Source organism: Pipistrellus kuhlii, unplaced genomic scaffold (assembly GCF_014108245.1).
Source record: "Pipistrellus kuhlii isolate mPipKuh1 unplaced genomic scaffold, mPipKuh1.p scaffold_m20_p_14, whole genome shotgun sequence".
Taxonomy (NCBI): Eukaryota; Metazoa; Chordata; class Mammalia; order Chiroptera; family Vespertilionidae; genus Pipistrellus; species Pipistrellus kuhlii.
The window spans coordinates 13,250,411-13,264,502 of NW_023425449.1; the positions used below are offsets into that span (position 1 = coordinate 13,250,411).

Here is a 14,092-nt window from a genome sequence, read left to right on the forward strand (position 1 = left end):
TCTAAAATCTAACTTCATTGTCCTGGGGGCACTACCTCACCCTCATGCGTTACATCATCATCATCTGAAAAGAAGAAAATTAGAACAGACTCCCCAGTGATTCTCAGAGTGGGGGAGAGGACATGGCATGCCCTAGTTAGGGTAGCTAATCAGGATCTAAATAGAGTCATTTTCAAAAATATCCTTTTCAATCAATAATATAGTCAATAATGCAGTCTAACATTTAAAAACAACAAAATACCATTTTCACTTGAAAACCTTTAGGTTGACCACCGGATTTTTTTAATATTCATCAGTAAGATGATTTAGTTTAAAAGAGGCAAAGAAGTAATGAATTAACCAGAGTGATGTTTCCATTATATTTCTGAATTAATAAGGGATACATATTTTTTTCTATACCTTATTTTTCTGTTTTTCACATCTTCATTTGGAGATATTAAGATGAGAGATTGTGTGCTATATTGGCATTTTCACTATAAACTATTGGTATTCGGCCCAGATTATTATGATTTGCAGAAGCAATCTTGATTAAGTTTGGAGTTTCCTTATATTGTGCATAAGCAAAACTATATTTTAATCAGCTAGTCCATATGCTTTATGCAGAGAGTTTGTAATAGGCCTAGTAAAATATAGAAGAATCCTTTAATCAGCAATGTTGGATATAATCCTAAAGTCTTAAAATAGTCTTCTTTTTTCTGATTCCTTCTTCCTAAAATGAATAAACAGAATGCAGTCCTTGTGGCAATAGAATGTTACAAATCATTTCATAAAAGGTAATAAAATTAAATTTCATCACTGTGAGTTATTGCAAAAGACGGTTTAACATTTACAAGAATTTGACTTTCAAATCCTTCAAGGCCTAATCTTTGATTTGCATAATGGGTTTCTACTTTCAGGATTTTCCAGTTGAAAAGCTTTGAAGTAAGTTCCAAGGCAAAAACTGAAATAAATTGGAAATTCATATAATTTCAAAGTTAATGCATGCAATATAGTGGTATAATTGGAAAGCACATGGAAGGGGAAATCTCATAAAATTTTTACTACTATTTGACTTAATGTTTTGAAACTTTATAGTAGAAAGAAAATATGCAAAAAATTTAATGACTATTCAAAAAACCTAAGTAGAACTTTGTGATCAAAAGTTGTTTCATCATTAGATTGCTTAAAAGAATAGATCCTGAACTTGAACTTAAATATTTGATTCCAGAGTCCTTGCTCTTTTCACTCCTCCGTGCCAACATTGAAGCTTTTTTTGCATAAGGATGGCAATTTATTAAAGCTACAGTGTTTCTGTAGAAATTACAAAACTAGACTTTATTTACTAGGTGGGATGCTGCCTGATTCTTGAATTATTGAATAAAGCCAATTAGGTATTTAAAAAATGAAATTACAAAGCTGGACATAGTGACTAAAGTGAAATATTTATTATGATATAACAGAATAAACTATTTCCTTTGTCCAAGCTCAGAAACACATTCCCATAATGGGGAGGAATGAAATCTATGTCAAGTGAATCTATTCATTTGATCATCAGATCAGCTACCAATTATCCAAAGTCTTACTCTCTTAAGTTACTTTCATGGATTTTTATTTATAAACTTGCTTGCATTTTTGTACTATTTCTTGTGGCTTTTCCCCCTACTGAAGCCATTCATTTATTCATTCAACAATTTATATAATAAGTGCCTACTACATGCCAAGAACTACCATATTTTCCGGCGTATGAGACGACTTTTGAAACGAAAAAAAGTCAACCGAAAATCGGGGGCAAAAGACCAAAATTGCACAAAAATTACCTGCAGATCTTGATGGCAAAGTAAGTCTTTTCTTTGAAGTGGGGGGTAGTCTTATACAGCAAATATAGGCCTAAACCTATGTTTTAACTGTAAAATTAGGGGTCATCTTATATACCAGAAAATACGGTATGCTAAGTCCTATGAGTAATATGGTGAATGAACAGAATTTCTGTGAATGGAGGAATTAAGTCAATCTGGGGGTAAGGACTCCTAACAGAAGAAACTTCTCTCCTACCTTTTTTCTTTGGAATGATATAGGCATCTATACATAGAAAAGCCTAAGCGACCATTACAACCAAACAACTGGAATGAGTGGTCAACCAGTCCCTATGATGCACACTAACCATCAGGGGACAGATGCTCAGTGCAGGAGCTGCCCCCTAGTGGTCAGTGCTCTCCCACAGCAAACCTCCTGCGGCCGGCCTTCCCCCTGGGCCCTGCTGTGGAGATGGGAGAGGGGCTGGCAGGCCAACCTCCCATGGTCTCTACCTCCTGCCTACTAGCCCCCCTGGTAGAACCTGATGGGGAGCGGGGCTGGCCAATCTCCCAATAGGCTTCAACCGCCAGCCAGGCTAAGGGACCCCACCAGTGCAAAAATTTGTGCATCCGGCCTCTAGTAGAGATATAAAGCTGCTGGCAAACTTCAAGAACTTGGATTTTTTTTTTTTTTCATAAAAGATCAGTAAGAATTGCTAACATTTTATGTGAGGGTTCATGAAATGCTGGAGAGGCAGATTGGTTTTAATTTAATTTTTAGTATTTTTAGAAAAAAATTAGGCATAATAGCAAAGAATGCATATATGCTTCCATAAAAGCCATGCTATGTACATTAGTCTTGCTCTTGACAAAGCTGAATTCAATTGCATTTAACAAGAGAATCTCTAGCAAATCATTCCACACATATCGTTGCACCTGTGGCCTCCTTCATTCTTGAATTTCCTGTTTTTTTGAATTTCCAAATTAGGAAAACATAAATTTCTTAGCATGAATACAGGGCTAGAAACATACCTTATTATAATAAGGTATCTAGTTTGTGTACCCCATTAGTTATTCCAAAATAAATTGTATGTCCAAAAGATACTTCTGTTAAAACATTTTGCATTGGTTTGAGATTGTAAGTTGTTTAATTCCTGATTTCTTATTAATTATATTTTCTGTCTCAACCCTTGTGTTCAGAGACACAAAGAACAGTGTGCCCCCCGCAGTTACAGAGCAGTCTGTAATTGGCATATTCTATATCCCAAAGGATTGTTTTTTTGTTTTAATGCATTGGTTTTCAATCCGTTACTTCTTCTGGTTGTACTTCTGAATGTGCTTGTTTTTTGCTGATTTTGTGGGGGGTTTTGTTTTGTTTTGTTAGCTGCTGATTTGTAGTCAGACTATACAAGAGGGCTAACAAAAGCCCTTAATTTTGCCATGTGAAAAAATTTTTAGGCATTTGCTCTCAAAAAGCTCTTTTTGAGTGACTTGAGATTTTTTGCAGCAACCGCAGTATCCAACTTGAAATAGCTGCATTCTCAGCAGCTCTACTGATTAAAAAAATATCCTTACATGAGCTCTTTCAGGAAGCCAGGAGACAGCTTTGCTCACAGTAATGAGTTGTGCAAACCACAGATGGTCTTCTTGCTGGAAATTACTGGGAAGGATTACAAGTTTTGGGTCTGTGGGGCACAGCCAATCACATGCATCCATGTATCTATGTATAACATGCATTTGTGTAAATAGACAACAAAGGAATGGGCAAAGGGTGAATTTGTATACCTATTACCCATAATGTAGGTTTCTGTGGCATTTTATAAAGTGCTTTCACATAAATTAAGCTATTTTATGCTCATAGCAACTCTCTTGGGTAAAGAAGGCAGATAGTACCATTGTGGATTGAGACCTAGACAGTCCAAATCTTTGTCCAAAGCCACATGGCTAGTGTGAGAGCTGAAATTCACTTCCTAATTCCTTAGTGTGGTGTATTAGACAGAATGTCCTAGTTGGATTCCAGCTTCCCTAATTTTAGCCCTGTCACTTTCTCTAAACCTCAATTGACCCCACAACAAATATTGTTTAATACCTACCTCATAGGTTTGTAGTGATCAGTAAATGAAATAATGTCTATATAGCGTGTGGCTTATATGCTATATTTTGTAAAAACTCAGTGACTGTTCATGTTTCCTTGTGTTTTTGTTTAAAGCAAAAATGTATATAATGCTTATTACATGCCAAGTATCCTAAGTACTTTTATAAATATTAATTTAATTCTCATGACAATTTTGTGACATAGATATTATTAATACCTTCATTTTACATATGAGAAAACAGGAGCAAAGAGAGGTTAAGAAAATTGACCTAGATTACACGGCTAGTAAGTACCAGACTAGGGATTCTGGCCAACATGTCTGTAGTCTCAGCCACTCTGCAATTCCCAAGGTACATAGTCCAATATATGAAGATGTAGCTTTTACATGTTCATGTCATATCACCTTAAATTCCTATGATTCCGCCTTAAATTCCTGTGATCTAGGGGAAATTATAAATATACTATGGTCTGTATTTTAGTATATATAAAATGTATTATCTATTTTCTCAACTGTTGCCCATGACCCACGGTACACTAAAACTCTGCTAAGTGGATAGTAGGAGGTTCATTTGAAGTCCACATGATGGAAGAGGTAATTCCAGTTGAGAACTCAGAGTACTTACGATATTTTTTTCTTATGCAAATAAGTCAGATCAAGAATTAGTTTAGGCTAGGCTTAAGGTAGAGTTTTATCATGCAGCATTTAGACAAAATGATGAAACTATTTAAAGATGCAGAGCCTGGAAGACAACCATGATAAGTGTTGCCTAGTTATGACTTGAATGGAAGATGATAGATGGGTGGAGATAGTTAGAAGGTGAAAACCCCACAACGTGAGAGGCAAAAGGAAGCTAAAAACCAAGAGTATGCCTGGTAATAAATGATAGTTAGTAATAAAGGGCTGGAAATAAAGAAGCTTGGAGAACTCTTCTCCATGGTGGAAGGTATTGCAATAGAGAATCCACCCAGGTCTTTGAGAGGAGCAACCCTCTGTTGTGGGCACTGGAAAGCCATATTCAGTCACTGTTGGCATAAGCCCTGGGATTTGGGGTGCCCATTAACTCATTGAAGCCCAAAGATATTTTATCCTACTCCAACAACAATGTGGAAAATGAGTAGAAGATTTCTTATGTTTCCAGTAAAGCAGAAATAAGTTACGCACAAATAGAATTTAGAAAATTTAGCTGATTGCTATGAGAGTAATTCTGTTTACATTGGCTAGTATAAGACATTTTCTGCCCCTTCTTTTTTTCTCAAGTTTCTGTGATTGGCCTACAGGGCTTCTCCTGCTTTTTGGAGAATTACCGTGTTTCTCCGAAAATAAGATATCCTCCGAAAATAAGACCTACTTACAGATTTTCTTCTGAGTGAAATATAAGGCATCCCCCCGAAAATAAGCCCCCCCCCCTAGGCTCTGTCTCAGAATACTATTGCTAAACATGAGAGATTTGGTTCACTGATTCTGAAAGAAATGGAGTCACAAGAAATTCACCAGGAAATTCAGGAATTGGATTGTTTGATAATGTTCCAGAAGATGATGACATGATTGTCATTGAATAACTGAGTAAATTCTTGATACTATAGGATTCACAGTTTGTCTGGTTTGTGTTGACAACTACCGTACCGTATACAGGTAATAAATTTCCTTTATTTTCATTTAACAATAAATGTGTACCGTATTCTTCTTCATGGAAAAATAAGACATCCCCTGAAAATAAGACCTAGCGCATCTTTGGGAGCAAAAATTAATATAAGACACTGTTTTATTTTCGGGGAAACAGGGTAGTTAAAATTTGCATGAACACTATTTTTACAGAGTAAGTGAGTAAAAAAACCCTCCATATTTCCTTTAGAATTCTTGTCTTTATTTCTTCATGGTTCCCTGGTCTCAACCTCTGCTTATGAGATTGTAGTTTTCAATCAACTGCACACTGATTTAAAAAAAAAAAAAGTATATATCCAAGTGAAGTATCAATGAATGAACTTGTTTTACAAAAGGTTTGGGGATTCTCACAGTAGAAATACTACCTTGCACACAACATAAAGGACTCCCATTTATTTTGACCCATATTATTTTACACTCCTTCCCCCAAATTCACACTTTAAAACAGGTTAAACTTCCTACAAAATGCAGGCTCAATATTATGTAAAATAGCACAGCAGGGAAGGGTCTTGATGGTTTCCTCATCACCCTTGAATGTTTGAAGAAAATTATGTCATCCCCTTACATTCTCTTAGAGAGAGATTGGAACTTGCACGTATCTTATGGACAGCATTAGTATATGAGGCACTTTTCCACAGGAGGTTTCCTTAACCCTCAGAACATTTAAGTATGTTTTCTCCCCATTTTATAGGTGAGGCAACTGAGTCTCAAAAAAAAGTGTCCAACATGGGAGTGCATCTGGGGAAGGGTAAGAGTCAGCTGAAAAGGAGAAACAGGAAAAGGCAGACATTCACTAGACAGTCTGCCTAGCGGAGTCATGAGAAGAGGGCAAGGCTCCTCTAACTCTCACTGTTCATACATCCAAGACCTTGGCACTTAGTGTCCTTTGGAAATGCAAAGCACCTTAACCAAAGATCCTTTCTGTGACTCTGAAGAGATTGTTTTAGTCTCTCTCTCTGTAATGTTGCGTTTATTATCAATGGGTATTTTCTCTAGTGTACACCTCCATATTCCATTATGCTATATTTACACTTCTTTTGCACATTTAATTAAGACATGGTTAAAAATTTGGAAAGAGTTCTCCTTTCATGAAATTTGGAAATGGAAGGTAGCATTTAGCAGGTTTCTCTGTCAACCCTAGTAGTCATTTTTAGAATCTTTAAGGGAGTAATTCAGTTACCCACACAGTTCTGCTTTCTAAGAACATGCAAGTGGGAGTCTTTTCTTAAGCAAGTCAGCAAACCTGTTAGCAGTGTTCCAGCCTCCAGCAACAACAATGAGAACACGATACCCTTCAATACTTGGTTGGGAAGAGCAAAAAGCAGAGGGTGGAAGCAAAAGGCATTTCTGCCCCCTCTGGTTTTCAGAGGACACAGCCATGTCCTATGCTCATTCTAAAGAGGCTGGGGGAAAGGCTGGGGAATCCTACAGTATGTTCTCTTGTGCATCTGCCTTTTGCCCAGCATTTTTTTTTATGAAAACCATCCATGTAGATGCAAGTGGTTATAGTTCATTAATTTCCATTGCTGTATAAAATTTCATTTTATAAATATTATCACAGTTCACTCACCTATTTCTACTGTGAATAGACATTTGGACTGTGTATTATAAGTGGACACTCTGAATTTTGTCTTCAGCTGAACATATTCATATTTGTGTACGATATATATTAGGAATAGAATAGTTGGGTCAAAAGATACATGCCTTTGCGCAGCTGGTATAGCCCAGTGGTTGAGCGTTGACCTATGAACCAGGAGATCAGGGTTCAATTTCCAGCCAGGGCACGTGCCTGGGTTTGCTGGCTTAATCCCCGGGTGGCGGGGGGGGGGGGGGGGGGGGGGGGGGGGGGGGGGGAGAAAGCATGCAGATGGGAGCCGATCAGTGATTTTCTGTCATTATTAATGTTTCTATCTCTTCCTCTCCTTTTCTTTTTGAAATACACACACACACACACACACACATACACATTTAAAAGATACATGCCTTCAGCTGAGCAGATCTTGCTAAACAATTGTATACAGGGGTCGACCCAGTTTACAACCCCCTAGCATTGCCGAAGAATTCCAATTGCTTCTCATTGCCCCACTTGCTACCATGTCTTTCACATTTTAGCCTTCCGGGGGTTGTTGTGGGGACAATACGGTCTTACTTTAAGTTTCTTATGGCTAACACTGTTGAACACTTTTTAATGTATATGTTGGCAATTTGGATAAAGCAAGTCACCGTTCAGAAATATTAAGTAGGTAATAAGTGGAAATGGCAGAAATCATATAGGTGATAATGAATTGGGTGCAATTTAGTAGACACTACTTTCATTAACGGACCCTTTATTGTTGATACGCTCTATTCCTTTAACAAGGCTTTTGCTGTGGTAAATTCAATTTACGGGAAGCTCATTGAGTGTTAATTATGAATAATCCCTCTGTGGAGAGGCGTGAGGGTGCCATGGCTCGTGTCAGTGGAAGCTCCCACTGGAGGCCACAGAAGCTGAGTCCAGGAGGGTAGAGCAGAAAATGGAAGTTAATGTACTTTATTTCCAGAAAGTAGAAATTGTGGAATTCTTCGACAATGCTAGGGGGTTGTAAACTGGGGGTATGAGGAGCTATGAAACTTTTTAGAAAATTGCAAACATCCAGGTGTAACTACCATAATTGATAAAGAAAACAGCCAACTTGTGTTCTGCAGGGAAAACTGACTTGAGAAATATCAAGGGCCCAGAATATTCTGGGCTGAGGGTTAAACTACATTACAAATACTGTTGTATAGCTTGAAGTATGTGAATTTAGCTCATGTCATTTACCAATGATTTTTATCCCAAGGGAAACATTTTCATGCATGAGTGGGAAAGATGTTTTACGGATAGCTTTATGCTTTCGAAGTTAGGTCTGATGTCAGCTCTTTAGACTGTAGACGTGAGCAATGCTTTTATTGTCACTGAGAGTGTCTGGAGGACTCACATGAACTCTATAATTTTTACAGCTTAGATGCTGTCATAGACTCAATAGCAAAGCACTGGAAGCCTCTAGTTACCCAGAGGTTATCCTTTCCTTTTCCTTTTCTGGGATGCAATTATTTATTTCCAACTAGTGCTTGGCTATCGCATTAAATAATACTCCTTCCAAAAGCAATAGCAAAGTGCATTATCTTTGATACCATATTTTAGTTTGCTATTACTAGAAAAACAGAAGTCCTTTATCACCGTACATTTTAATGTATTTTAGTGAAGCCTTCCAAAATGGTTAACCAGAAGAAGATTTACTTCTCCCAACTGGCTTCAAGAACATTCGGAGAATTTAAAACCCTGCCGGGAAGGTCTATCATTTCTGAGTAAGCTCGGTTCTATTTCAGGGCCAAACGTAACTCAGTTGTTGGAAATATGTTATCCTTTGAGCCAGTCCTCACAGCCTGTGGTGTTCTCTGTCTGTAGGTTGAAGAAGAAGTCCCAGTCGGTGGATATTACTGCTCCAGGGTTCAACCCTCTGGCCGGTGCAGGAAAGCAGATGCCACAAGTCAGTAAGCCCCCCGCACCCAAGACACCCATCATTGAAGAGGAACAAAACACAGCCAACACCGCCAACACAGCCAACACCCCAAAGCACCCTTCCCGCAGGAGTGAGCTGAAGAGGTTCTACACGATTGGTGAGCTGCACTCGAATACATGAAGTGTCTCACGCACTCGAATACACAAAGTCTATCTAGATAGCCCTGTCAATGTGCGGGCCTGCCGGGAAATGTTCCCTTCTTTATATGATGTACATGTCTTTGTGATGGTTTATGTGGACATTTCCTGATATGGTCTGAATGTGGAGATAGGAAAATACTGAAAACCTTCCACACCATTAAGTAAGAGGGCGGCTGGAGGGCCTTCCATATTTGGCCTAAGAGGAGTAAATTATATGCAGGCAGTTCTCGGGTTATGTAGGACTCGTCCTATGTCGTTTCGTGGTTATTTATTTATTTTTTTAAAAAAGTTCCGTCATTTTGACATGTACATATGTGCTTAATGTTTCTTATTATTTATTTACCACAAGTAAAGGTCAGGAATTGCTATCTTTCTTTTAAATTTTTGTTACTCTTTCACTGCATTTCTGTTGTGTATGTGCTCCATGTGAGTGGTGTAGGTGCCTCTGTAGGTGGCTTACGTCTCGCAATAGGAACGGATCTCCGCCTGAAGACCTACTGTGTGAACCATCTCACAGTGTTTAAGCTGAGGTGCTACCATTTGCATTTATGCCATTTTTTGGCCAAGATCATTTTGGGGTTTTACTCTTTTCTGTTTCCCTCTAGGCTCTCCAGTCTTTGATCCTATTCTGTCAGAATGTCAGCCTGTGATTAATGAGCCTATAATTAAGGAAATAGAAAGTTGTTTCTTTCTCAGTGAGAACAAACAAAATTGTAGGTCTGTATGGAGCTTGCACGTGACCTCACCCGGGGAGACTGAATCATACCAGAGCTCATGTGGGAAAGGGTCTGTGGAAAGGGTCTTGCGGGTAAATGTTCCTGCTTTCCCAGGTAGAATAATATCCTGTAATTTTGAACTTTAGTATTTAATTGGAATATTATAGGTAAACAATCTAAATGAGTTGAATTGTCAATTTTTATGTACCAATATTTGTCCATCGTGTCTTTATCCTTCGTTTTTAAAGTAACAAAAACAATTTTCAGTGTCTTTGGTCTGTTTGAGACAAAAGTTGCTCTATGGTAGAGGGTGATGCATAGAGGAGATGAATCTAGAGGGAGAGGAATGGTGCTTTGGCCTTACATGTTATTTCATCTTGGAGAGATTTGGTCATATCTAAGCCGCAGTATCAGAGACTGTGTTTTCTTGCGTTTGTGAAAGCTAAATCAAAGAGATCATGTTGTATTTGGTATCCATCACCCCTAGAACCCCAACATGGGATATTTGAATTTTTTTTCTCAGATCTTTTAGAGTCCCTCTTTAGAAGTGATCATTCGGAGATCAGATTTCTAATTCTGATTCACACACCAATTTTCTGTGTGATTTCAAGTCATTTCCCATGTCTTTGGGTTAAATGACTTCCGTTCAAGCTTGAAGAGATCCATCCCCATGGTTCTATTAGAATTTTCCCTTTCCATTATTTCCATACCCTCTTTCTTTGTCTACTCTCAGGCTTCCTCTGCCCAGAGGAAGGCGTTTGAGTCTTATTTTTCACAGATAATGAGCATGATGCCTTTTAGGATGTTAATAGCCAGCTAACAAGAATTGATATAAACAGTAAAGGCAGATGCATATTTCCATTTGTAAAACTTATAACAGATTTCTTCGTATTAATCATCTAGAAAAGCCCATACAGTTTATATAACTGCCTCGCTCCATTTTCCCTTCAACATATTCACTACCTCCTATTGCTTTTCTGGTTTATTTATTTTTTTATGTTTTATTTTTATTTTTTTGCTTTTCTGATTTATTAACTGGCTAAGAAGACTCAGTATTTTGTATTCGGAATATAGTTTATCCTACAAACTCAATATTCTCTAAAGGTGAGAAAACGAGGAAGACTGAGCAGGTTGGCCACAGGAAATAGAGAATAGTCCCTAGAAAACAGAAGTCTAAGTGGTGAGTTTGGATTGGGGGAATAGCCTTGAGTTATTTTAAATAGCTCCACCCCTGGTGGATTTTTAACGATTGGATTTGAAACAGTTTGACTCACAGTCTATGTCCACGGCATGTCTATTACTTTCAATTTGAAATCTACATTGTGGACTTTACTGTGTTTATGTAACCCTTCCACAAAGTTGGATCTGGACACATTTTTAAGGCTGAAATGTTCACAGCCTTTTGAAAGATCTTTCACCCGTTTTGAAAGATCATTTCACAAAACAAGTCTATTTCGGTATCCGTTAGTAAAAGTATTATTTGTTATCAACAGTAGCAATTAAAATTACCACTATTGGCAATTCTATGCACCTGGCACTATCTTCTATCTATACCATTCTTCTATCTCAATTCACTCTCAAAACAACTCTGAGAGGTAGGTGTTATACTCTTTACTTTTATAGATCAGAAATAAAGCCGCAGAGAGATTAAAGTTGGAGACATGAGCCAGAGATAGCAGATTCTGCACATGAAATTAACCTTCCCTTGGGACATTTTAGAGTCAGCCTCCTGTGTCAATCAGCAGGATACCATCCCCCTCTGAACAGAAGTGAGCCAGAGGGGTAGTAATATAGTGGCATAATATTTTACTGAAATTCCCACATAATTTCACTTAAGGAAACCATGCCAACTAACCCATCTACGCGCCAATATGACCTTTGTGTATTGAAAGATAACTTGGTGTCTCAATTTATGGTGCCCACAACTAAAAAAAACCTGGGAGCCCTCTTGTGGCCAGGTAGAGTATTACATTTAAATTTACCAATGAAGTGTATCGATACTATATTTATTAGTAGGTGGAATACTATTGTATCAATTTAAAAGGCTTGGGTCTGTGCCCTGACCGAGAATCAAACCCACAACTCTTCAGTGTATGGATCACACTCCAAACAACTGAGTCCCACTGGTCCAATGCAGTCTCAACTCACCAAATTGATTGCATGGTCCATTAATGAGTTGGACCTACAGGTTGAAAAACCACTGGACTAGATATTTGAAGTTCTTCTGATTCTTAAAATTCTATTATTAAAAAAATAAAAGTATTTCCTTGGCATATAGTACAGTGTGGCATGCAGAGTAAATGCTAAATAAATGTTGGGGGTGAGAAAGAGGTGCTGGTGGAGTTTGGGGTGATGAACCTGCCCTTCTCAGTGGAGGATGAAAGGAGAGAATCTGCTAAGAGTTCCTTTTAAGGCAGATCTTTGGTGGCCTTGAGGCTTTAGAGAGAAGGATTGGAGCACAGGGAATAAGAGAATAATAGTACAACCCTGGTATGTACAAGAAAAGAAAGGAGAGGAGAGGAGAGGCGAAGAGAGGAGAGGAGAGGAGAGCGGAGGGGAAGGGAGGGGAGGGGAGGGGAGGGGAGGGGAGGGGAGGGGGGAGGGGAGGGGAGGGGAGGGGAGGGGAGGGGAGGGGAGGGGAGGGGAGGAGAGGAGAGGAGAGGAGAGGAGAGGAGAAGGGAGGGGAGGGGAGGAGAGGAGAGGAGAGGAGAGGAGAGGGGAGGGGAGGAGAGGAGAGGAGAGGAGAGGAGAGGAGAGGAGAAAGGAGAGGAGAGAAAAGAAATATTAGAGTTATTTAAATGCTCTCTGCCAAGTTCATGGAAGAAGCAGAAAAGGGATGACTTTGCCTTTCCAGTTTCCTGGTTCAGCAGGGCTTCCAAACACATCCAATAAGGGGCTGCCTGGCTAGCAGGCGTCTGACTAATGGCTCTGAAACTTTCCTTCAGCTGAGATCTCTCCCTCTCAGGTCCTCACTTTGTCATGTGAACTGACAGCCTGCTCCCCCCTTTCCTTCCCCTGTTTGTCCTCATGAATCAGTCTCTCCCTTTTTACATTTATATTAATCTCACTCTAACACCTTCTCTTGGTAAGACACCAGCTTACTGGATGAGTCAGTCAGTGTTCTTGACACAGTAATTTCCAGTTATGTTCGGATGAACGAATTCTGGGTTTATTTGGGGCATCATGTAAAACTAATACTTTTTCACATATAAAACTATGTTCATTCATGTCAGTTCTATGTCAGCTTTTATTTCTGCCTTGAATAGTGTTAAGATTCAAGCTTCCCTCATACTTGGCCATACCTTCCCCCAATCTGGGCCATGTGAATAGATTTCAAAGCATTTTAGCATGGACTTTGTCAGTTTTTTTAGGTGATAACAAATTGAATTCATTGAGGTCAGTGAATGCTTACACCATTCCTAAGGAGTAAGTGGAATATATGTTATGGCCACCATGCAGCATCCTGTAGAATTAAGCTGAATGGCTTATTTATGACCACTCCATGAACAGTGACAAAGTCAAGGAAAAGGATCTAAGTAAATGATGACTAATAGCAATGAGCTCATCCCCTCCATGTTTTCAAGTCAAGTTCTCTTCTCCAAAACAGGAACAAAAACAAAATCAGATTATTGACAGAGAAATCAGTGAGTGGTTTGCCAAGGGGTAGCCCACATCATGGATGGATGGTGAAATAAATCCCTTAGGAATAAAAACACGAGTTTTTTATGAAATTACATTTACCCAATGAAATTAACTGTCCTTTCCTTCTTTCTTCCTCCCTCGATCCCTCCTTTCTTCCTTCTCTTCTGTCTTCCTCCCTCTTCTTTCCTTCTCTGCTTTCTTCTTTTTTTCCCTTTTCTTCTCTCCTTCCTTATGTTAAAATGAATTGACTTGTGTAAAATGATGGCATAGCAAATATATCGGTTGGGTAGACTCTGTGTGTGTGTGTGTGTGTGTGTGTGTGTGTGTGTGTGCATATACACACTTATATTTATTTCTCTGTTGCTTTTTTGTTTTACTTTTTTATATTACTTTCAGGTGTACAACATGATGATCCTACATTTATAAAGCTTACAATGTGATCATCACAGATGGTAGTCTTTGTTACAAGATTTGTGTTTGTTTTTTAAATCCCTTGACTTATCAAAATTAAGTTGGGAAATG

General features: G+C 38.6%; 1 protein-coding gene across 1 annotated transcript in view; it reads left to right on the forward strand.

Moving 5' to 3' along the window:
* The window catches only part of OXR1 (oxidation resistance 1), a 244,213-nt gene that overhangs the window by 99,701 nt on the left and 130,420 nt on the right, over positions 1 to 14,092 (forward strand). The window contains 1 exon segment of the mRNA XM_045581378.1: positions 8,958 to 9,169. Coding sequence (XP_045437334.1) covers positions 8,958 to 9,169 — 212 coding nt within the window.